Genomic DNA, 24,723 nt, shown 5'->3' on the forward strand with positions numbered 1-24,723 from the left:
TATAACTGGTGTGGGCAAGCCAGGTTGTAATGACTCCATAGGTTGAATTACAGCATTAACTTTTATCAAATCACTTAACATTCTACATTTTCCTGATTTCTTTTTTTATAATAAATACTGGAGAATTCTAAGGACTATGAGATTCTTCTATATATCCTGCTCTAAACTGTTCTTGAACTAATTGAGTTAGAGCCTCTAACTTTTCTTAGACAAGGGCCTCTGCTCAACCCACAAAGGCTCATTTGTTTCCCAAGTTAAAGGTGTGGGTTGGGGTGTTACATCAGCAGTGGGCCCAATTACATATTTGGATAGCTGAGAAAAAGTCAAAGTACATTTCCGAGTCCAGCTCAAGCAGTTGTCTAAGTCTGCACAACTAGTGCTCATACATTTACTTAAAAAAGGATTCGTTTCCTCTTTTTCCTGCATAAGACTGCCCCGTTCTGAATTATCACTACCAGTGAAGTTCTTTTCACCTCTTTCATTTCCTTCTCTTATTTTTTATAATGGGTTTTGTAAAGATTACTAACTCTTCATCATCCCCTTCTTCTGACTGAACAGGATCCAAGGCAGCAGCAATCTGACGACATAAAGCCCATTCATTTACAGGCACCATTTCCCCATTGTGGTATGCTCGCCACAAAGCCTTCATAATTAATTCCCATTGCTTAAGATTTAAAACATTATGGCCTTGAGGCTGAAACCAATAGCAATGCTTCTGTACCAAAGAAAAGAGCTCTAGTGACTCTAAAGTCTTCTCTGAGACCCCTGTAGTTTTCAATAGTGTCTTTAAGACCTGTGAGTACTCTTCTAACCGAGACAATTGATAACCCATTACCCTGATGCTACACGGAATGCTACTTACAATTTTGATCTCCTAGAGATCTTCCGTGGTTCTATAGTACTGGAACAAAGGAAACTAGTCGAGCCCCACATTGGGCACCAGGTATGAACTCCTCTAGAAAATGCTTATAAGAAAACAGGGGTCTAGATTATAAGCTCTTATATCAAACACATTTAGTCCAAAGAGGTAATCTTTATTTCTGGATTTTGAGGGGCTGTTTTATTTATCCATAACCTGGTATTCAGAAATAAGAACAAAGTTGATCAAGTCAAGATTAAAGTAATTCAGAAGAGGGTAGAGGAAGACACTGTCTATATTTTAGAAACGTACCTACTCTTTGAGATCAAAGAAAGAAAGGTTTATTTTGTCTAGAATCTAAATTTTTTTGTAGCACATAATCTAACTTAACCTGTCTGGATAGCTCTTTGAACAATTCAAACACAGGGAACCCAGAATAAAGATGAGGGCCTTTAATCCTATATAGCTTAATGTAATGCCTGGATATATCCTCAAATATATTAAGAAGAAATAAAAAAGTATTGGCAAAGTCCTTGAGGGATGGCAGAAAAAATATGGAACTATTAAACTTTACCATCAGAAAATCCCCTGATACTGTGTCAAACATTAGGGACACCCAAATCAATAGGCCAACCCCTTGATCTTGAGGCCTACTCTTGTGAAGCTTTTGTAGGTAGTAGAGAAGCTCACCCTACCTATAAGTATGCCTAAGAGTTATTTCTGGAGGACCTCTTTTGTTGCTCAAATCTGTCCTCACTCTCTCAAAGCCCAACTCTGCAAGTGAAATCATTGCCCTCCCCACTAAGTGGGACATGACATCCAGGGATGAAAGTCTCCTTGGCAGCATGGAAGATGACTCCCAGGGATGAGTCCAGCCCTGGCACTGTGGGATCAACAATTCCATTCTGACCAAAAGGGGGAAAAGAAGTGTAACTACTAATAAAGTATCAGTGGCTGGGAGAGTTCAAATAGAGTTAAGAGGCTACTCTGGAGGTCACTCTTACACAAACTTCAGTTAGACATTTCTGCTTGTCATAACTTGCCAAATCCCAACCAAAACTATTCCAACAGTGTGGGCAACAGTGGCTCAGTGGCAGAGTTCTTGCCTGCCATGCCAGAGACCCGGGTTCATTCGGGTCCCTGCCCATGTTTAAAAAAAAAAACATTCCAACCAATCCTAAAGAACACCTAAGGCAATATATAAGATTCTACAAAGGTTCCGCGCACTAGGGTAACTTTCCAGTAACCAATAACTTCCAGATGGGTCTCTGGACAAGATGAGTCCTGAAAACTAGAGGGCCCAGCCTCTTCAGAACATCAGATAGTTCCATCTCCCTGCCCCATATTATTGACAGCCCTTTACGGTATGAGAAACTCAGAATGGCCATAGCCCAAAAACCTCTAAAGAGTGGGATGGAAAGATTGAAGGTGATGATGGAGTTGTTTAGAGAAGGTAAGGGTTAAAAAAATGAATATATTGCTGAATCATTAAATCGATATTCCTTTAGTCCCCAGTATCTTAGAGCAGCTAGGAGTAAAAACCTAAAATTGTGGAATTGCAAACCCATCCAAACTCTGAAACCTGTTCTACAACTAATTGTTGCGCTGTGCTTTGAAGTTAATTGTTTTTAGTATATATGTTATTTTTCTCAGGAAAGAAAAAAAGATGATAAAAAATATATATATTCCTTCTAGCCTTTAATGTTCTGGAGCCACTAGAAGGAAAAATCTGAGAGGATAATATGGTAGTCCATGTCAGACTCTTGGATATGTCCTGTAACTACTTGTTGAAGAGTGCTTTGAAAACTATTGCTGTTTCCTTTCTTTGCTTTGTATGTATGTTATATTATACAATTTTTAAAAGTTAAAGAAAAAAAAACAGGGTATTTCCTAATCTCCTTCCAGGTCTCTCAGTACGAACTCTTCAACTGGCAACAAAGAAGTTGTTGCAGAATGTTTTCTGATTGGCCAAATCAGATCTGGCAGGGTTTGGTTTGGATGTGTTTAGATTTTCTTCTCTGCACAGGGCTTATCATTGCTCTACAACTCAGAAGAGCAACTGCTGAACCTACCTTGAGAAGAGGATGGTCATAAACAAAGCTCTGGTTTTGTTAGCATTGGTCCTGACCACCATAACAGGCACCTGTGGAGAAGACATTGTCAGTGAGTGCGTGGCTAAGGGGTGTGGGGACTGGAGATAAGAAATAGACATTGAAGGGGAAAAAAGATAGCAAGTGGCTTGGTAAATTCTAGAGAATCCACAGCACCTTCTCAGTATTAAGCAGATGGAAAATTGTGGTCATTCCTTCTTTAGGAAACCAGAGCTTTTGCAGGGTTCACCAATTGCATTATTCAGTTTCTAACATCCCCTAAAGGCCTCTTTGACTTCCATTCATGATTTTCAAAGGTTAGAGTTGTTTCCACATGGGGATTATCTCTTGTTCTTAAAAATTTGTGTGCTATGGCTCCCTAAATTCTCTGAACAACTTTTGAAATTTTTATATATTTCTTCTTAATATATCTTGGGGTAAACAGTTTGATGTTTATGTATATTGGATGGATTTAAAAAAGGGCATCCTATTCTTTTCTTCAGATTTACATGTTTTACATTCAAGTGATGGGTCAGTAAACAAGTTCAGCAGATTGAAAGCCTTTCAGCCAAATTCCTTCACCTGTGTCACCTTCCAAATAGTCAAGTAAAATAGGCATGTAGATATACTGGTAAATAATGAAGACATATAAATGGCAGAGTTTATTCTTTTTTTTAAAAAAATTATTACTACAACAGGTGTATCTTCATGTTTTTTTTCTTTAACAAAGAAGGGAATATTTTTATTTAAAAATTGTGAATGTTATCATGAAAGCCTTGACCATTTAAATTATATTACTCTCAAATTGTTGACTCAAATTACAAACTCAGATGAATTATTTGGTCCCTTAGTCCTCTCTACATTTGCTTCAGACATTTTTCTACCCTCCCTTCAGACATTCCCTTTATCCTCCTTTTCTTTCAGAATCTAGGCCTGGCCCTTTTCTTTGCTGATTTATAGACATGGGTGGGTTTGCGTTTGGGTTTGTTAATTGCTGCCAGAAATGCAATATACCAGAAATGGGTTGGCTTTTATAAGGGGAATTTATTAATTCAAATTTACAGTTCTAAGGCTCTAAAAAGGTCCAAACTAAGGCATCCAGAGAAAGATACCTTGACTCAAGAAAGGCTGATCTGGGAAGACACATAGCTGGCTTCTGTTGGTTCTTTGGCTTCTGTTTTCAAACAGCTTCCTGGGGGGCATTTTCTTGCTGCATCTCCAAACATCTCCGTCTATGTCAGCTCTGAAGTGTCTGTCAAAATGGAGTCCTCTTAAAGGACTCCAGTTAGCGACCCACCTTGAATTGGTGAGGACACATCTTCATGGAAACCACTTAATCAAAAAGATCCCACCCTACAATATTGAATCAGGATTAAAGAACATGGCTTTTCTGAGATATACAAGAGTTTCAAACTAGCACAGTTGATAAAAATCAAAGTATATAATCAAAGTATATATCTGGATATGCAAGGGGAAAATGTTTGATTGTATACATGGTAACAGAATACATTTTTTTTTAATCCATGGAAATACACTACACAATAGTGAACCCTAAGTTAAACCACAGGCTATAGTTGACAATACAATTATAAAAAAAAGGTGCTATCATTGATTGTAACTAAGTTAATAATAGGGTGGTATATGGGAAGCCTGTATGTTATGCAGGATTTTATGTTGTTTTGTAACCCCACAACTTCTTTAATAAAGAAAAAAAAAGTGGGAAAAAACTGCCAAGCTAGAAAAGACAAATATTTAAAAAGAGAAGTGAAATGGAAGGTACTCTACTCTTCAGAAATTTTGTTAACTATGGTTGTCCCCATTCTAATTTTGTGGAAGTTTCACCTGTTTCTCCTATGCAGTTAACCTATTTCCAAATTTCCTGTCCTTCAACATCATACCAGAGTTGTCTATTTAAGCTTGACTTATCAAGTAAGCACAGAAGTACAATGCTGTGGTACTTAGATTCAGGTGTCAACTTGGCCAGGTGAAGGTACCTAGTTCTGTTGCTGTGGATGTGAGGTAATGGTACATGAACCTCATCTGTTGCTCATTACATTTGCAGTTAGCTAGGAGGCATGCCTGCTGTAATGAATGATGTTTGATTTAATTGGCTGGTACGTTGAGCTCTCTCATTTAAGCTCAGCATACCTCATCTTGGCACCTGCAGCTCAGCCCAGGCCTTTGGAGATACAGAAAGGAATTACCCCAGGGAAAGTTGTTGGAACCAGAGGCCTGGAGAGGAGGCCAGCAGAGATCGCCTTGTGCCTTCCCAAGTAAGAAAGAACCTTGGTCGAAAGTTAGCTGCCTTTCCTCTGAAGAACAAATGAAATAAATCCCCTTTTATTAAAAGCCAATCCATCTCTGGTGTGTTGCATTCCAGCAGCTAGCAAACTAGAACAAATGTCAAGGGACCAGGATACTTTTAGGGTCCATGAACATGTGCTTTTAATTTCTTTTAAAAATAGAAGAAAAAATTAACTTTTAGTGTCAACAGAAGTGTTTTACTTTCTAATCTAGCCTGGATTATAGTTGCCTTTCTACCAAGGCAGTCATAATATATAATTTCTTAATAATTTTATGGAGGAAGGAGTCCGAAAAGGCCATATCCTTAGGGCTCACAAAAGGTCATAACAGAGCCCTGGTCTTTGCTAACTCTGAATTTCATACACTTCTGCTACTTGTGTGTCTGTCAGTCTTCAAAAATCTTGTGATCTCAGAGAAGAGCAATTGTCCTTCTATACACACTTTTGTGCACATGGTCAGCTAAGTTTCGGGAATTCAAAGATTTAAAGACATGATTTCTACCTTCTATAGAGTATACAGATTAGTGACAGAAGTAAGAGAGAAGGGTGAGAGAAATATCAAAACCATTGCTGGGCAGGGCAGAGGACCCAGTTGAGATGGAAACTGCAAAAGTGAATTGGTTCCAGTGAGCATGGCAGTGTGATATTCTCCAGCAACACTTGGAAGCTTAGGACAAATACCAGATTAAAAAAAATGATTGCATGTATTCATGTTTGAAAAAGTAATCAAGAACCTTCATTACAAGGATGGGGAGGCTTTGTCAAAGGGCCTTTAAAATGATCAGCCAAGGTGTTCATGTAGGGGAGGGAAGAAAGTGGGCTGGAAGAGGACTAGGCCAACTTGGAGAACAGGACATGGAGATAGAGGGGTCAGCAGTAATGATGCGGCCAAACATATGTTTAATGTTTAATATCTTTACAGCTAAGCAAAAACTTCAAGGATGAACTGGAGGACTCTAGGAAAACAGAGCCCTGTGTTTTCTTGAAAGGATAATGTGGTTTAGTCTGGTTGGCAGATGAGGTATTTGTGGAGGATGTTAGACTATAAGGCCTGCATCACAGAACTCACTGCAGTAAATTGTATTTATGTCTTTAATTACCTGATCTCCCCGTATTGAATAAGATTATAGAGGGCAGAGACCATGCATGGTTGGTGATATATTCCTTAACCCCCTGCAACCCCTTAGTAAATGATGATGAGGAATGAAGTTAGAAAGGATTCAATGGTAGGAAGGCTCAGATATGTCTTCACAAAGATGTCCGGTTAGGTTCATTTGGGGAGAGTTATGCTGTGCTGGCAGCCGATCTGCTTGGATATCTTCAGACATGCATATTGTCCATGTGAGGAAAAGGGCCACAGTTTAGATGGAGTCCCCAGTGAATATAAGTGTAGAGTCAGAAAAGGAAAAAGGTTTAATAATCTCCTTCAAACAAAAAAGAGGTAGGGTAAGGGATGACAGAAAAAGCTCATAAGATTTCCATTTGTTATTTCAGCAGGAGCCAGGTACTACCACCTATGGATCCCTCCTTTTAACAATACAGAGACCTTAGCAGCATTGTTTATTTTTCAAATTTTTAAAATGTTGTCCCTGTTCTTATTATACTCTTCCTTACACTCTAATTTTAAAGAACCCTTTGAAAACAATAGGATCCTTTTTGCTTTTCTTTGATAAAAATGAGGAAGGAACCCATGTCATGCTCTGAGCCAGCCCCGAAAGGATGCCACCATAATGAATATGTTAGTGTGTTGTTACAAGTAAATTGATGAAAGTGATGGAAGAATTGTGAGAGATAAAATTTATGAAGGAGTGGAAAGTAAACTGAATCTCTGGGGAAGAAATGTTAAATTTCATGATCATTCATTCAATCACTAAATTACAATATTTGCAATATTTATCATATACCTTCTGTATGGCAGGCACTGAGCTAAGCACTCAGGGTATAGCAATGAACAAGTCATACGAAATTCTGCCCCCATTGAGCATGTATCACAGTGAGAAAGAAAGATTGCCAGAAAACTACCAAGCCTGAGAGGGAGGAGACAGTTGATGGGAATTTTGTCCAGAGACTGTACCAAAGGTGGAGCCCACAATATTTGAAAGTTGATTTCTTCTGCCATTTTAATAAGGTTCTTTTCTCCCTGCTTTCCACCTTCCTGCTCCTCACCCTCAATCATTAGGTGACCATGTTTCCTCTTACAGCATAAACATCTACCAGTCTTACCATTCCTCTGGCCAGTACACCCATGAATTTGATGGAGATGAAGAGTTCTACATGGACCTGGAAAAAGAAGGAGACCGTCTGGCAAATGCCTGATTTTAGAAAACGTGGACCTTTTGACCTACAAGTTGCACTGAGAAATATGGCTGTGTTCAAATACAACTTGAACTTCATGATTAAACATTCCAACTATACTGCTGTGTTCTAGTTTGCTAGCTGCTGGAATGCAACATACAAGAAATGGAATGGCTTTTAACAAGGGGAATTTAATGAGTTGCTAGTTTACAGTTCTAAGGTCGAGAAAATGTCCCAATTAAAAACAAGTCTATAGAAAAGTCCAATTTAAGGCATCCGGGGAAAAATACCTTGGTTCAAGTTGGCTGACGATGTTCAATGTTTCTCTGTCAGCTGGAAGGGCACATGGCAAACATGGCAGCACCTGCTGGCTTTCACATGGCTCTACCAAAAGGAACTCTCTCCAGAGTGTTTCCTCTTTTATAGGATTCCAGCAAGCAACTCCACCTTCAGTGGGTGGAGACACACCTCCATGGAAATTATCTAATCAAAAGTTACCACCCACAATTTGGTGGGTCACATCTTCATGGAAACAATCAAATTGCTCCCACCCAGAAATATTTAATGAGGATCAAAGGGCATGGCTTTTCTGGGGTCCACCACAGATTCAAACTGGCACATGCTGTTACCAGTGGTACACATTCACTACTCTGGCTCTTTCTCTATTGAATTTATGTCATCACACCAGGTCCCATCCCTTCTTCCACAGGGTTAGATACCTGTCCTTCCACTCTGCAAAATTATTTTCCAAGGAGTTCCCAGAGTGTCTCATGGTAATTGTTGAACCCCCATCTCACATCTCACAATCACATCTTTCCGTGTAATGCAAGAGCCCTTACTCCCCTAACGCATTCCTTGAATTCTTCTAAAAGGGTTCCCATCAACCTCCTAGCTTAATAAGCATGCCCTCAGAGGAAAGGAACAGGGATAAAGTGAAGGCAATTCATAGTGGTGCCCAAGCAGAAGAGAAACGAAAACTCTTCCACTATCCCTTGGAGAAATGTTAGTGGGAGGGTGCCTTAAGGATGCAAATCTACTAGCAATTTACATCAATGCTTGTCTTCACCATAGAAATTCCTGAAGTGACTGTATTCCCCAAATTTTCTCTTCTGCTGGGCCAGCCCAACCTCCTCATTTGTTTTGCGGACAACATTTTTCCTCCTGTGGTCAATATCACATGGTTGAGCAATGGACACTCAGTCACAGAAGTTGTTTCTGAGACCAGTTTCCTTTCTAAGAGTGATCATCCCTTCTTCAGGATGTTATCTCACCTTCCTCCCTTCTGCTGGTATTTATGACTGCAAGGTAGAGCACTGGGGCCTGAGAGAGCCAGTTCTGAAGCACTGGAGTATGTACAAGCTCCACCCATTTTTGGTACCTTCTTGTTCTCTTTCAAGTCCAGAATACTTACCTTTTAATCTCCAACTCATGGTCCTAAACTTGTCTCCCACACTTCAAAGGTTTCCAATGATTGACTTCACACTCCTCTCTAACTGAGCCCAGTACTTCAAGTTTCTGCAGAATCCCATCCCCATGCACATGCACATGAACACACTCTGACCTCAACGACTTTCCTTTTACAGAACCTGAGATCCCAAACCCTGTATCAGAGCTGACCAAAACTGTGGTCTGTGCCCTGGGGTTGACTGTGGGCCTCGTGGGCCTCGTGGGCATCGTGGTGGGCACCATCCTCATCATCCCAAGGGCCCTTGGGAGTTGTCCCCTAGGAGGGGGGAAGGTGAGGATTCAGATTTGTTAGATCTGGAGCTGCGGTGTAGGGGGAAGGAAAGCTGTGGGAGGAGGCTGTGGGCATAATTGTGGTTGAAAAGCTGTAGAAGGATGGAAAAATGGTGTTACACTGGCACAGGAGACCCCTAGCACCCATCACTCTTGTGTATCTCTTGTTGCAGATATGTCGTTCATCTACAGCTGAAGAAGAGTGGCCTTGCTAGATGGCCTAGCACTCCTTTCTGGCCCAATGCATCATATTCCTTCTCTCCCCCAAATGTTCTTCTTCTCACCTCCTCCCTGGGCCTTAGGGTGCTGCTCTCCTCAGAACTCCTCATTTTTTTTCTTCAGTTGTTACCCACTGTGGGGATCCTTGCTTATTACACCCAGCTATCTAACCCCTCAGTATTCCTAATCCCAAGTCCTATGGAAGCAATAAATATCCCTCTATGAGGTCTTTTATTGATTTTTTCTCCTGTCTTTCATCTCAGGGACATGGCCAATCATTTGAGACCCTTATGTTTCAGGTCCATGTAACCTCACTTCCTTCATCATATTTCATGTCCAGTCACACAGGAGTAACCAAGTATAGCTGATAATATTTTGACAACTTTGCAGAGGTTAGTATTTCTCTCTTCCTGTTGTTTCCACCCTCGGCCACTGCCACCCACTTCCTCTGATTCAGGCAACTATGAATTGGTGTAGATTTGTTATAGCAGGAACACAAAAACAAAGAAATAAGACTGTGCTTGTTTCAATATAGTTTTTTTAAAGTTATCATGGGGAAACAATTTTAAATGAAGTTAAAGAAATTTTGAATCTCAAAAGTGCCAAAGTCAAAATGTGTTCCAAAAACTTCAAATTTGGGAAGAATGAATGGCAAGTAGAGCCTTCCCTCTTTTTTCCTCTCCTGCGATGAGATAAGAATTATTTAGACAGGAAAAGAAATGGAAATCAGTTAGGAGAGCGATAGAATAAGAAAATGGCATGGGTATTTGAGAAGGACCAAATACTTTGTTTAGGGTTAGTGACATCAGGAAAAGGGATGGGGGTAGAAACCAACAGACATATTTAGGGGCCTGAGAACAGAAGTGTTTGTTTAGGGTTAGTGACAGCAGGAAAAGGGATGGCCCGCGAATGAAGCCCTCCTTGATAACCACATGAGTTTTCCTGTGCCACCAAGCCAGGTTGGAGACAGTAGAGTGAACATGGTTGTAGGATATTTCAAGGCAGATAATTCTAAGTCAGGAAATAGTGGCAAACAGACAACAGAAACTAAATAAATATGTGGAGGTCCAGAATTGGAATATTCAAAAATAATGACATTTATAATGTCCTATGTGCAATCATGGAAGTATCTCCAAATAACATGCTTTACCAACAAAAGTAAGTTATGAAATGATATTCACAGGTTACCACAAATGTTTAACACACACAATTCATATATTATCCATTTGTACTAACACATACTCTACAAACGCATACAAAACAGCTTTAAAAGTACATTCCAAACTGAGAAAAGTAAAGTACTAATATGAAGTACATATTGGTGAGGGAAAAAAAGGGGAAATTTAGCCTCACATATAAAACAATGTTTTAACTAGAAAAAAAATGTTGTATGTTAGTTATGTTGATTTTTTTTAAAGAAAATCAGGGGCAGTAATGTTATGATTATGCTAGAAATTCTCACCCCCCAGCTCTGAGCAACACTGGATAATGTATCTGTAAATTGATTTGAACCTCCAGGTATGCTTGGAGTTTTTACACAGTTGGAAAATGTGCTCATTTGAAAGGATGTATGTCCCCTAGAAAAGCCATGTTTTAATCAAAATCCCATTTCATAAAGGCAGAATAATCCCTATTTAATACTGTACATTTGAAGCTATAGTCAAATCGTCTCCCTGGAGATGTGATTTAATCAAGAGTGGTTGTTAACTGGATTAGGTGATGACATGTCTCCACCCGTTTGGGTGGGTCTTGATCAGTTTCTGAAGTCCTATAAAAGAGGAAACATTTTGGAGAATGAAGGAGATTCAGAGAGAGAAGAGAATGCTGTGCACTGTGAAACAGACAATCCATCAGCCAGCACTTTAGAGATGAAGAAGGAAAATGCCTCCTGGGGAGCTTCATGAATCAGGAAGCCAGGAGAAGAAGCTAGCAGATGATGCCATGTTCATTATGTGCCCTTCCAGATGAGAGAAAAAACCTGAACTTCATCAGCCTTCTTGAACCAAGGTATGTTTCCCTGGATGCCTTAGATTGGACATTTCTATAGACTTGCTTTAATTGGGACATTTTTTCAGCCTTAGAACTGTAAACTAGCAACTTAGTAAATCCCCCCTTTTAAAAGCCATTCTGTTTCTGGTATATTGCATTCCAGCAGCTAGCAAACTAGAACACAAAGGGAACAAATGAAAGGCCACTTTCCAAATGTAACTTATCCCATTATCCTCTTGGGCTGTACACCATTCCCACTGAGGAAGACATTTTTGAACATATCCATTTGCTTTTCACTCACCCTTTCAGTGAGAACTTTATTTTGTTCAGGTATCTCTGTCCTCCACATAACCATATCCTTCAGTAGAGACTGCTTTCATCTCATATCTTCATCTTATCTAGCCTAACATAGTAATTGCCCATTATTTTCCTTTAATGGTAAGGGATTTCAGGACAGACAAGCTATGTTATTCAACCAATGAAAGTAAGTGAAAGAAATTTTCCTTATGTTGCTGGGGAAGGTTTTCCCCCTTGTAAACAAGATCCATATTTCTAGGTTGTATTTGGTGAGAATGTGACACCACCTGGAGTTGCTGCAGTGTTCTTGGGATCATGCAGGAAGCTAGATTGAGAGAATTAACTATTATAATGAGAGCCCTGAAGTTCTGCTTGGAGGCCCATTTTTCTTATAGACTTTTATGTGAGAAACGGATATGTCCATGTTGTCAAATGCACTTTTAGAAGGAGGATCTATCACCTGCATCCAGAGTCATCTGAACTGACATGTAGCATGGTCATATACAAACACCTTCTGAGTGGCATAATCTTCAGGCTTCAGTCAGAGTGCATGCCCAGATGACATACTCATATATTACAAGAATCTATCTATGCCAAAAACAATGATTCAGGAAAGTTCACAACTGTGCCAACCTGAGGTTTGGGGGTTAGAGTCTTTGATCAGTAGATGTGGATGAAATCTGAAAAAATGACTATTGTTCACAGGACAAGCCTCCAGAATATGGGACAGAGGTATTTGGACTTCACAGATGATCAGAACACTTTCATTTTGAAAATTGGTAGCCTGCATCTTTGTACTTAGGACAACATCCCTGCCCCAGATAAAGCCCTAAATCAGTGCCTTTCCTTCATTTTTATATCAAAAAAATTATATAGAGCGAACCTACTATATAGTAAGCTACTATAGGTTGGGTACCCTGGGAAGCAGATTCTGGAAACAGAGAGAATTTATTCAAAAGTGTTCTTATTGTAACACCTGTGAGGGAAGAGAACAAAGCAAATTTTGAGAAAATGGACTGTGAAATAGTCGTAAAGAAGGCTTCAGTCAAACCCCCAAAGGGTTTTGAAGCTACAAGGGCCCTTGAAGTTGTCCTACAATTGGGAGAAGGTTGCAGGGCCTTTACATCCCTGCACTGACCAGTCAATGCAGATGGGTTACCCCTGAGAAGTGGGGTGGAATTGGGTTAGACAGCTCTCTTCAGCGAAGGCAATTCCTAAGGAAGATTGACAGCTGAGGGCTGTCACACAGCAACATTCTCAGCAGCTCAGGGAATAAATTCTTCAGTCCCAAAGGGGCAATCTACGTGGAACAGGACATCATACATTACAGAAGCACTGTTCTACTCTGCATTCCAGTGGAAAGGGACAAACAAAACTTCAGAAAGATGACCCTCCTTCCACTAACTCAGCTGATGTACCCTATTAACTTATGACTCTCTTTAAACATCCCATGATAGCAGGAAGGGCAAGATTATGGTGCATATTAATCCTCAGTAAAAATCAAACCTCAGTGGCTTAACTCTGTTTCAGAGCCATTCCAGGGACGCAAATTATGAAGTTTCCAATATCCTGTACCTCATCACATCAATGAGTTCCAGGGATTTCGGGGGAAGACAAAGCAGACAGAACTTGGGCCTATTTTTAAGTGCCATTGTCTAGTCCATTGTCGCATGACCCCAATCTAACAGCAAAGAGGGCTTAGGTATATTGGCTGATATTTTTCAAAGTGAGGCCAAATGCTCATGACCAGTCATTCTCTAGGACTGTTCTCTAAGTTGTACACCTAATGAGACTCAATTCTCTTTGTTAGCAAATTTATTTATAATGGATGTATTTGTTATTTTAATGAAATTATCAATTAACCATTACATTACCCAATGAAATCTGGCTGCAAAACAATTGTCACAGGAAGGAAGGAAGACTCACCTCTCATTAAGAAGCACCCTTTCATACTGTATGATTTCACTATTAAGATTCTGGTAAAGGTAATATCAGAGGTTACACTGTAGAATATAGCAGACCTAGAGGTACACAGAAGCTAAAGACAAGAGAAAGGCTACCTACCCAATGAGGCTGAAACTAAATGCAAAGGAATGGATAGAAGTGATAATAAGTAATTAGTGGGTTTATAAGTAACATTGCCATATTGAAGATGAATAGGATTGAAAAGGGATGTATGCTGCCATGTATTCCACTGAGTAAATCTACAATTATAAATGAGTTCTTGCATGAACTATTTCAATGGTTCGATAGTGGACAAAAAGTCGATAGTAGAGGGGTATAGGGAGAAAACTAAAAGTGCATGCTATGGCCAATAGTTAACAGGAAGACATCAACAGTACTTTAGCACTATCAGGGGCAAATAACTGGGGGGAAGAGATAAGGGATAAGGGGTAGTTTTGATTTGATACTTGGTGAGGCTGTGTTTGTCTATTCTTTGTGCCATGGACCAATGAAAATTGTTTAAAATTGAAAGTGCTCCTGATTAAACAGTTGAGTGAGAATACTGTAAGACATGGTTTGTTTATTTTGGACATTATTCATGAGACCCAATAGATGGAGGGAGCTGAAGGGTACAATGACTGAGAAGCAGAATGGAGAATCGTGATACATTTATACGATGGAATATTGTGCAGCTTCAAAGAGGAAGAACATCAAAAGGCACACAACGAAATGCATGAACGTTGGGGACAGTGTGCTGCACAAAATAAGCCAGAAACAAAAGAATAAATATGCTAAAGTCTCTTTCAGAAAATATTTATAAGAAAGCTGGAGCCTAGATTGCAAGCCATTATAGTAGCCACAGCTGTAAATCTATTTCTAGATTCTGAGACACTGAGCTAAACGTGCATCAGCTGGTATTTCCCTGGAACTTTGAGTAACTCTGTGGCACCTAAGACCCAGAAATGGAGCACTGAAGCCCTGAAAGTTAGCACAGCTACATGCAATAACAAAGTAACTGAAACAGAGATCAGGCCTCAATTGGAGTTAAAACTGAAGCCAATCCAGCTGCATCAAAGGTAAATCAGAACACAGGATAAAAGATGATAGTGTATTTACTCTAGACCTTCACCTACTATATGAGATCAAAGAAAGAGCAATTTATGTCTAGAACCTAAATTTTCTGTAACACATTATCTAAATCAACCTGTCTGGATAGTTCATTTAAACAACTCAAACTCCCTAAGTCCAAAACTGAATGAGGCCTTGTAATTCAGTATAGCTTAATATAAAACCTGGACACATCTCAAACTATAGTAGGCTGATAATTAAAAAGTAATGGTAGAGGGCGGGCCGCGGTGGCTCAGCGGGCAAAGTGCTTGCCTGCTATGCCGGAGGACCTCGGTTCGATTCCCGGCCCCAGCCCATGTAACAAAAACGGAGAAACAGAATACAATAAAACAAGAAAATGTTTAAAAATGTTTCCCTTTCTTCCTTCCTTCCTTCCTTCTCTCTGTCTTTCCTTTAAAAAAAAAAAAAAAAAAAAAAAAAAAAAAAAAAAAAAGTAATGGTAGATAAATTTTCTGTAGCACATAATCTAACCCAACCTGTCTGGATAGCTCATTTAACAGCTGAAGCACAGGGAACCCAGAATAAAGAATGAGGACTTTAATATTGTATAGCTTAATATAATAACTGGGTACATCCTAGAATATATTAAGCAGATAATCAAAAAGTATTGGCAAAGTCCCTTGAGGGATGGGAGAAAAATATGGAACTATTAAACTTTACTATCAGGGAATCCCCTGATACTGTGTTATACATTAGGGACACCCAAACCAATAGGCCAAGCCCTTAATCGTGAGGCTTACTCTTGTGAAGCTTATGTAGGTAGTGGAGAAGCTTAGCCTTCCTATAGGTATGCCTAAGAGTTACTTCTGGAGGACCTCTGTTGTTGCTCAGATGTGGCCTGGCTCTCTTTGAATCCAGCTTTACAAGGTGGAGTCATTGCCTTCCCCTTGCATGGGACATGACATCCAGGGTGGGGGTCTCCCTGGTAGCATGGGGGATGATTCCTGGGGATGGGTCTGGCCCTGGTACCATGGAATCAACGGTTCTGTCCTGACCAAAAGGGGGAAAGAAGTGTCATTAGTGAGGTGTCAGTGGGTGAAGGAATGAGTTTGGGTAGAGTCGGGAGGCTACTCTGGAGGCCACTCTTGTGTGGGCTTCAGTTGGGCATTGCTACCTATCATAGGTTGCCGGGCCCCAGCCAAGGCCGTTCCAGCAATCATGAAGAGCATGTATGGCAGTAGATGGGATTCTGCAAGTGTTCCCTGCATTGGAGTAATTTTCCAGAGGCCTGGGGCCCCCAGATGGGTCCTTGGGTCCAATGGGTCCTGGGGCCTAGAGGGCCCAGCTTCTCAAGAGCATCAGCTGGTTCCACCTCCCTACCCCATATTATTGACAGCCTCTTCCAACATGAAAGAATTGGAATTGTCACAGCCCAGATACCCTTACAGAGTGAGATGGAAGGGTCGGGGTGATGGTGGAATTTTACAGAGAAGATACAATTTAACAGATGAATATGATTGCTGAATCATTACATTGATATTTCTTTTTGTCTCCACTATATTGGGGCAGCTAGCAGTAAAAGCCTAAAATTGTAGAATTGTAACCCATACCAGACTCTGAAATCTGTTCTACAACCAATTGTTGTTGCTGTGCTTTGAAATTTATTGCTTTTTTGTATATAGGTTATTTTCACAAAAAGAAAGGTGGGGTGGATTGTGATGATGAAGAAATATTTATTCCTTCTAGTCTTGTATGTTCTGGAGCAGCTAGAAGGAAAAATCTGAGATGATGGCATGGTAGCCCATGACAACCTCTGGAATCTGTCCTGTAACTACCTGTTGAAGAATGCTTTGAAAACTATTGCTTTTTTCTTTCTCTGCTTTGTGTATATGTTATGTTATACAATTAAAAAATTTTTTTTTTAAAAAAACAGGATTGGTAAAGTTCCTTGAGCATCCAAAAGGGGAAAAAAAATTTCCCATCTGGAAAACCCTGGATAACCTCTCAATCACTAGGGACTCCAAAAAAAAAATAGGACAAGCCCTTGATTTTGAGGCTTGCACTTATGAAACTTATTTCTATAGGGGAGAAGCTAAGAATATATTCATAATAAAGCTTAAGAGTTGCTTCCAGGAAACCTCTTTTGTTGTTCAGATGTGGTCTCTCTCTCTAAGCCCAACTCTGCAAGAAAAATCATTACCCTTCCCCTTATGTGGGACATGGCATTCAGGGGTGAAAATCTCCCTGACAACATGGAGCATTACTTCCAGGGATGAGTCTGGCCCTGGCACTGCAGAATTGACAAATGCCTTGCTGACCAAAAGGGGAGAAAGAAGTGTAATAAAATAAGGCACCAGTGATGTAGAGAGATTAAATACAGTCAAGAGGCTGTTCTGGAGGCTACTCTTATGCAAACGTTTTAGTCTGTAAGCTGCAAGAATGCAATATACCAGAAACAGAACAACTTTTAAAAAGAGAATTTATTAAATTGCAAGTTTACAGTTCTGCTGAGAAATCTACACATAGTCTTACTGGGCTTCCCTTGTATGTGATAGATTGTTTTTCTCATGCTGCTTTCAAAATTCTCTTTCTCTTTGACCTCTGACATTCTGATTAGTAAGTGTCTTGGAGTACGTATATTTGGATCTATTCTGTTTAGGGTACGCTGCACTTCTTGGATCTGTAATTTCATGTCTTTCATAAGAGATGGGAAATTTTCAGTGATAATTTCCTCAATTAGTGTTTCTCCTCCTTTTCCCTTCTCTTCTCCTTCTGGGACACCCACAACACGTATATTCATGTGCTTCATGTTGTCATTCAATTCCCTGAGTCCCTGCACATATTTTTCCATTTTTTTCCCTATATTTTCTTTTGTCAGATTTCAGATGTCCTATCCTCCCGTGCACTAATCCTTTCTTCTGCCTCTTCAAATCTAACATTGTAGGTTTCCATTGTTTTTATTTTTCATCTCTTCTACTATGCCTTTCATTCCCATTAGTTCTGTGATTTGTTTTTTCAGATTTTCAATTTCTTCTTTTTGTTCATCCATTGCCTTCCTTATATTCTCCCTCAACTTGTTGATTTGATTTTTTTATGAGATTTTCCATTTCTATTTGAACATCCTGAATTAGTTGTTTCAACTCTGTATCTCATTTGAATTGTTTGTTCCTTTGACTGGGCCATATCCTTAACATTCCTAGGTTGACTCATTATTCTCTGCTGGCATCTAGGCATTTAATTTCCTTAATTAATTTACTCTGAAGATTGTTTTCACTCTTTTACCTAGGATTTTCTTGCTGGATGACTTTGTTCTCTATCTGTGCTTTGACATTCAGTTCAGCTTATTTTAGACCTCTAGCATAGGTTTTATTTAATGGATCAGAATTTTTCTGTTCTTCTTTTCTTGTTTCTTGCCCTGCCTGTATGGAGCCTTTTTTTTTTTACTCTTAGGAGGGTCTACTTAGATATTATAGACCCCAGTCAGATTTTCCCAGACCAGACTGGCCTTCTCCCAGAAGGAAAGAGTCACCTGCATCAGTTTTCCCTGAGGGTGAAACCCAGCAGGTTGACAGACTTTCCTATGAAGCCTCTATAGTCTGTGTTTTTCCTATCCTGCCCAGTATGTGGCACTTGTCTGCCTGTGGGTCCCACCAGCATAAAGTGATGCAGTACCTTTAACTTCAGCAGACTCCCCCTGCTGTGGGCCTGGCTGAGAGAGAGAAGAGATTGTAGGCTGGCTTTAATTGCTTCAGTTTTCCCTTCCCTAGGGTCTGAATTCCTTGAGGGAGGGATTCCACCTCAACTGGGCCCCACCCCTCTCCTGGGGAGATACAGACTCCAGGGAATTAATTCCTTTCACCTGACCAGCCTCTTTGTCTCTCAGACAAGCTTAATTCAGCCCTTGCCTGGGGCAGTTGGAGCCTGAGAAGCTATGCAATTCTATCTAATGAGCAGTTAAATTGCAGAAACAATGCAAAACAAACAAACAAAACAAACAAAAAATCCTTTTCAGAGCAGGACCCCCATTCCTCAGGTTTGTTAATCAAGTTTGTATACTGCTCTATGTATCTCCAGGTTTTATGTACCCTCCCCCACTTTGTTTTTTAAAGTCCAGCCCTTTTTAAGTATTTTGTGCTGTCCAATCCAAAAAAAACGCTTTTGTTGTTGTTGTTGTTGTTGTTGTTGTTGTTGATTTTCCATCAGCCCTATCCCCTCTGTGTCAGGGTTGGTTTTCTAGCTCTTATTCGAGGTTTATCTGAGCTGGGGACCTATTTTCAGTAGTCAGAATTTGTTAATTAATTCTGTAAATGGAGCTTGGTAGAGTTAAGCACCTGCTGCTAACAAAGTCTCTTCCCTTTCCCCTTCGGAAACCAGGCTGCTGAGCCATGCAAGACAATTCTGGGTGGGAACTCAGCTGGACCACCTTGTCCACACTGGTGTATTCCATGTGTCCGGTCACTGATGTGATCCCAGCAGTTGTTCTGTACTATTCCTGGCTATTTACTAACTTCCCTGGAGGACGAATTAAATTCCCCACTCCATTAAGCCACCATCTTGGAACTGTCTTCCAACTTTACAGTTCTAAGGCCATGTAAATGTCCAAATTAAGGCATCCTGAGAAAGATGCCTTAACTCCAAAGAAAGAGTCAATGAAGTTCGAGGTTTCTCTCTCAGCTGGGAGAGCACATGACGACATCTGCTAGCTTACTCTCCTCATTTCACAAGGTTTCACCAGAGGCATTTTGTTTATGCATCTCCAAAGATCTCTGGCTCTCTGGGCTCTGTAGGCACTTTCCAAAATGGTCCCCTCTTAAAGGATACCAGTAAGCAACCTCACCTTGAGTATGTGGAGAAATATCTCCGTGGAAACTACCTAATCAAAAGGTACCATCTATAGTCGGGTGGGTCACATCTCCATGGACACAATAAAAAAGATCCCACCCAGCAATATTTAATGAAGATTAAAGAACATGACTTTTCTTGTGTACACAGCAGATTCAAATCGGTTCAGCAAGCTTCACTTAGGCCATACAAATTGCCCCAAACAATGGGCAAATGCCCCAAACATGGTTTGCTAAACCCCAACCAACATCACTCTTGTTAATTCTTAAGAACATCTAGGGCTTGAACTGAGACTCTATAAAAATCTCATGCTTGTTTTCCTGGAACCTATCATTCCAAGAGGGTTCCTAGGTCAGATAAATCCTGAAACCCAGAGGGACTAGCTTTTCCAAGATTATCAACTAGTTACAAACCACTGTCCTTTAGTGTCAGCACTGCTTCTCAACATGAAAAAGTCATTATGGACATTGCCTAAAGATCCTTACAGATTTGAAGAAAGATCAAAGGAGAAGGAGGATGTTGAACAGAGAAAATAGGATTTAACAAATGAATATGACTGTTGAATCACCATACTAATATTCCTTCTTAGCCTCCAGTGCTTTGCAGCTGCTAGAAGGAAAAATCTGAAATTGTGGAATGGTAACCCATGACAAACTCTGAAGTCTGCTCTGTAACTACTTGTTGAAGTGTGCTTTGAAATTTATTGCTTTTACTTTCTTTGCTCTGTATATATGTTATGTTTTACAATAAAAAAGCATTTTAAAAAGTCAAAGAAAAAAAAGAAGTGATCTACCAGCATGAAGGCAGAGTGAAAATATTAAGGCATAAAAATATTCTACAGTATACTCCATCACTCATCCCTATGATAGGGCTTGTGCTTCAGCTAGGAAAATCAAATTTCAATGCCTCCCTAAACCCTGAGTCTGGTTCATTCCCCAGTCCCGCCTCCTTCCTCTAAAGTTCAAAAGCAAAGGGGCCCATCTAGAGGCAGAGGGCTGCCTGAACAATCCAGTACAGTGTTCCTCCATTTCCCCAAGAGTGTCACATCCTCTTGTCTCCTGTGGTGGGTGACAACGCCCACTCTGAGGAAAAGGAGCCACAGCACAAAGCCTGTAACTCCACTTGGCATTTTGTTTTAGGCGGGTTCAGTGTCAGTGTCTGCCTCACAACCACAATATCTGATGACCTACAGGCACAGGCTGGGGTACAGAAGACAGAAGTCCCAAGGGGGCCTAGTTCTCCATTCTGACCTCATTCAGGTGACAGAAGGACCTGCCAAAGGCTCCTTAGACTCCATGTACAGGGGAGGAGAATGGAAGAAGGAGCTTCCTGCTCCTCATAAGCAAAACTTCAGAGATATGCTCTTAGTCACCTCCTTGGTGGCAAAACCCAGAGACCGAGACAGAGACCAGCTTGCCGTGCTTGGCCCATGCCAAAAGTGCCACCGTGTTTAGTGTGATGTTCCTAGTACCTGGGAAGAGAACATCGTCAGGAATCCACAGGTCACTGTATCCACAGACAGAGAGTTCTATCCCTGGAGAATTCCAACTCAGCAGAGCCATCAAATGACTGTGCAGGAGACAAGGATGGGAGGGGTGTGTCAGCACTCCGAATGAGTGACCACAGAGCCAGAGGGAGCACTGCCACTTGTCTGGTGGGGTCTTTAATGCAAAGAAAAAAAAATTCTTTTATGCCACGCCATTGTAATGGCTATCTGGAGGCTGGGGTAACCATACAGGTGTAGACATCTCCATGCTGGGAGTCATCTCCAGCATCACAAGGACCTGGGAAATCCAGCCCCTATGTCTAAATATAGGCTGTGAATGCAGCGGCAGCTATCTGCATCCCATGTGTAGAACAATAAGAGACCTTGTAATACTATTTCAACTCTGGAGACACACAGAGGCAGAGATGAGATACGATGTGAGATGATAAGAAAGATACAACGAAAATAGAGATTCAAAAGAAACAGAGATAAAGAGATGCAGAAAAACAATGACAAAGAGGGAGAAAGGGACAAGAAATAGACACAGAGAGATCCAGATAGGGAAACACAGAAAAAATATATACAGGACAAAGAAAGACTCATAGAAAGAGAGAAGCATGCTAAGATAGAGATACAATAGAAAGAGAAGAAAGACAGAGTTCATCTCTCTTGACCCTTGAAATCAGCTTAACCCCTAGACTTCCTTGTTATACGAACAAAATAAGTATGAGTTGGGTTTCTATCATTTGAAACCAAGAATAAGATTCTTGTTACTGGTTATACTCTGTTAAATATAAAAATTGGCCTTAATCAATGTGAATTGCCAGGATATATTTGAAACATCCTCTGTGACAACAAAGGTCACTATACCTGCTGCCAAATAATTCCATTATCCTTGCTGAACACAAACTCACCAACTGGGAGGAGAGGCCAGGAACAACAGGAACAATGGAGGATGTAGCAAATGAACTGATTCTCCATCTCCTCTGCCCAGCCTTCCATGGCACCCCATGCTTCTAGTCTCCTCTCAGGGAACAACCCCTCCTTCTAGCTGCAGGTTTGCTGAGTCACCTCCAAATATGTTCCCTTCATTCTGCAGTGGTTTTCTGTGTCTGCCCAGTTGAGGAGCTCAGGGCAAGAATCACACATGGTTATGTTTAATTAGGTAAAAATTAACGATGTGTGTCTCTTGAGCAGTCTGTAGTAGGAGAACAGAAACAGAAAGACTCTTTGGGGTCTGAGTGGATGTGGCCGGCAGCACAAGCGGTGGCTCCAGGCTCAGTGAAAGAAGCAGAAGCACAGGCAGGACCTTGGGGTGGGGGTCACAGGCGATGACCTGGTGGCCACTTTCAGGCACTGCAGGACCCTGACTTCAGAGGGAGCCAGGCTGACAGGTGGCCTGAATTCCAGGCAAGGATGAGGTAGCCTTATAGCACAGCAAGGACCAATCCCAGTCAAATGATCCTCAGGTGTCAGCGAAGCCCTGTAGAAGGGAGAGGGAGCATGAGGAGGACACAGCATCCTGGAGAGACACGCCCTCCTAGCTGGGCCCCCTACAGCATCAGAGAAAGCTAAGGTACAGGGCATCTCATCATCATCTCCCCCAAAATCTGTGTAAAGGTAAAATCTACTAAAGTGAACACAGAACTTTAGCTTGACACAGATGTTCAGGAAGGGTTGGGAACTGAAAGTTTCCATCTTTTTAGTAAATTGGATAATAACTCATCCTCTATCCATCAGTCACTAACAAATACCTACAGCAGTAATTATATCCATGTGTTAACAAGTGGGTCTCACCTTGGCACCTAACCTTCAAGACAGAGGGGGAGTTATGATGTGGTTCTGGGGAACAACCTCTGGGGTTCCCTACAGAGACTGGGTTAACTTCTCCCCAAACTCTTGACCCTGTAGCAGAGACTAGAGGATGAACTGACACCTCTGAGCCCAGGTATACTCTCCTCATGCTGTTTCTCTTGCACTTGCTTATTACCTGCTGGTGGAGGTCTAGATCCTACAAAAGAAGTTACACAGAAAAAGTTATCATTCTGCAAACAGGCCCAAGGAGACATGAGATATGCAGCTTAACTGGAAAGTTATATTCTCTCCCCACTCATGTACCAGGATGTCTTAACTGTATTAAGTGAAAACCCCCAAATGATTGGATGGTCACTAGAAGGAAAGGAAGTCACGCTCAGACCCTATTTAAGGAGGAAATTTTCAGAAAGGAGCCAGTGAGACAATGATGAACTATAAGGAAGTCCTAGGACAAATTCCACCAGTCACCTGCGTGACTGATTTTCAACCAATAAAATCAGATTCCAGAATCTTCCCTGAGGTTGGTCTACCTCCTTCTACCACCAATCCAGCCTCTTTCCCTTCTAGAGGCAGAGGCCTCGCCGAACAGTGGGTCTCGGGCACAGCCCACCCTCCCCATTCACCAGCACCCCTGCCTGAGTCCCTTACCTTTCTGACTCCTGTGACGGATGCTAAGGCCCTGTCCCAGGAGGATCAGTCCCAGCGCAAAGGCCCCTGTACCACTCAGCCTCCTGCTCCGGAAAGATTCAGACTGCATCCCTGAAGAGCAGAGGCCTGCACGTCAACATCCGGCCCCAGACCCACACTGTCCCATCTGTAGCCTGGAGTCCAGTTCAAGGTACAGGAGGTGGCAGTGTCAGGAGAACCCAGTTCTCCATTCTGACCACAGCTAAAAGAGGGAGGGACCAGCTGACAGATGCTGGGATACACTGAGAGGGTGAGGGAGAAGGAAGAGCGTCCCTGCTCCATAGAGGCGTATCCATAACCTTAGGTACCGAGATCCCAGACAGAGGCCTTAAGAATCCATTTCCTGGGCGAGCCACGGTGACTCAGCAGGCAAGAATGCTTGCCTGCCATGCCAGAGGACCCGGGTTTGATTCCTGGTGCCTGTCCATGTCAAAAAAAAAAAGAATCCATTTCCCGTAGTTACCAAGGCTGGGTTCTGGAAGCACAGCGTGTATAGAGTGACTGGGAAAACAATGAGATCAGTAGGGGACATGAGGCGTACTAGTTTCCCGTGCTTCCCAGCACAGCAGAGCCATCAGGGACAAGAGATGGGATGGGATGAACCAGAGGTACCCGACCCTCTGTCTTGTGGGGCCCTCAGTGAAAGGAAATAAATTGCTCCTTACTCCACTCCACTCCGACAGGGATCTGGAAGCTGGGGTGTTCCACATGGCAGGTGTAAACATCCCTGTGCTGGGTGGTCATTTCCGTTGCCTCCCGGCCAGAGGGACATCTGTGCCTGGGAATAAAGTAATTCCCCTATTTCCCCTGTCTTGAGAAGTTGCAGGCATTCATGAGGTTAAGCCTTTCTATAAGCTCTTTTACAAGCTCTGTTGAGCAAACAGCTAACAAATGTTCCAGTTGACCCTCGGGCTGGAGGGAGTAAAACTTCCTGGATTATTGCATGCAGAAGTTTCCGAGAAGATTGCCCCCTGTCAAGGGGGTAGGGAGGAAGCGGGTGTGACCTGAGGGTGGTGACCCGCTTGATAAGGGAAGCTCTGAGGATACAAAGGGGAGGCAAGAAAACAAAAAAAAGGTCTGACTCCCAAGAAG

The 24,723-nt window shown here is 41.4% G+C and overlaps 2 protein-coding genes across 5 annotated transcripts; one reads left to right on the plus strand and one right to left on the minus strand.

Annotated features, from left to right (window-relative positions):
* The first annotated feature begins 654 nt into the window (after positions 1 to 654).
* On the plus strand, positions 655 to 9,499 carry LOC143683226 (HLA class II histocompatibility antigen, DQ alpha 2 chain-like). Its single transcript, XM_077159408.1, is given in 9 exon segments — positions 655 to 943; positions 2,765 to 3,022; positions 7,432 to 7,538; positions 7,540 to 7,671; positions 8,486 to 8,495; positions 8,619 to 8,808; positions 8,810 to 8,895; positions 9,131 to 9,285; positions 9,458 to 9,499. Coding segments are annotated over 8 exon segments (801 nt in total). The 5' UTR covers positions 655 to 943; positions 2,765 to 2,943.
* A 10,373-nt stretch (positions 9,500 to 19,872) lies between these two features.
* On the minus strand, positions 19,873 to 24,656 carry LOC143684456 (HLA class II histocompatibility antigen, DQ beta 2 chain-like). 4 transcript variants are annotated; one of them, XR_013176038.1, is made up of 3 exons: positions 23,593 to 24,373; positions 23,120 to 23,140; positions 19,873 to 22,612 (listed from the first exon to the last, which is right to left on the minus strand). XR_013176038.1 is itself a non-coding variant. In XM_077161434.1 (3 exons), exons 1-3 carry the CDS (start codon positions 24,373 to 24,375, stop codon positions 23,010 to 23,012), a joined length of 321 nt encoding a protein of 106 aa, XP_077017549.1. In that variant the 5' UTR covers positions 24,376 to 24,656; the 3' UTR covers positions 19,873 to 23,009. The 4 variants fall into 4 exon arrangements, 1 of the variants encoding a protein (XP_077017549.1); XM_077161434.1 differs by having other exon boundaries at positions 19,873 to 23,140; positions 23,593 to 23,703; positions 24,297 to 24,656; XR_013176040.1 differs by having other exon boundaries at positions 19,873 to 23,703; positions 24,249 to 24,373.
* Positions 24,657 to 24,723: the final 67 nt, after the last annotated feature.

The sequence above is a fragment of the Tamandua tetradactyla genome, chromosome 5 (assembly GCF_023851605.1).
Source record: "Tamandua tetradactyla isolate mTamTet1 chromosome 5, mTamTet1.pri, whole genome shotgun sequence".
Classification (NCBI taxonomy): domain Eukaryota; kingdom Metazoa; phylum Chordata; class Mammalia; order Pilosa; family Myrmecophagidae; genus Tamandua; species Tamandua tetradactyla.

Bases quoted from the DNA above. Each gene is read 5' to 3' on its own strand.
- LOC143684456 (XM_077161434.1), bottom strand. From the start codon at position 24,375: ATGACCACCCAGCACAGGGATGTTTACACCTGCCATGTGGAACACCCC. The intron at 23,704-24,296 runs GTAAGGAGCAAT...TCTGCTCTTCAG, and splicing joins CCCTGTCGGAGTGGAGTGGA to GGATGCAGTCTGAATCTTTC. The intron at 23,141-23,592 runs GTAAGGGACTCA...CTTCTTTTGTAG, and splicing joins CCGTCACAGGAGTCAGAAAG to GATCTAGACCTCCACCAGCA.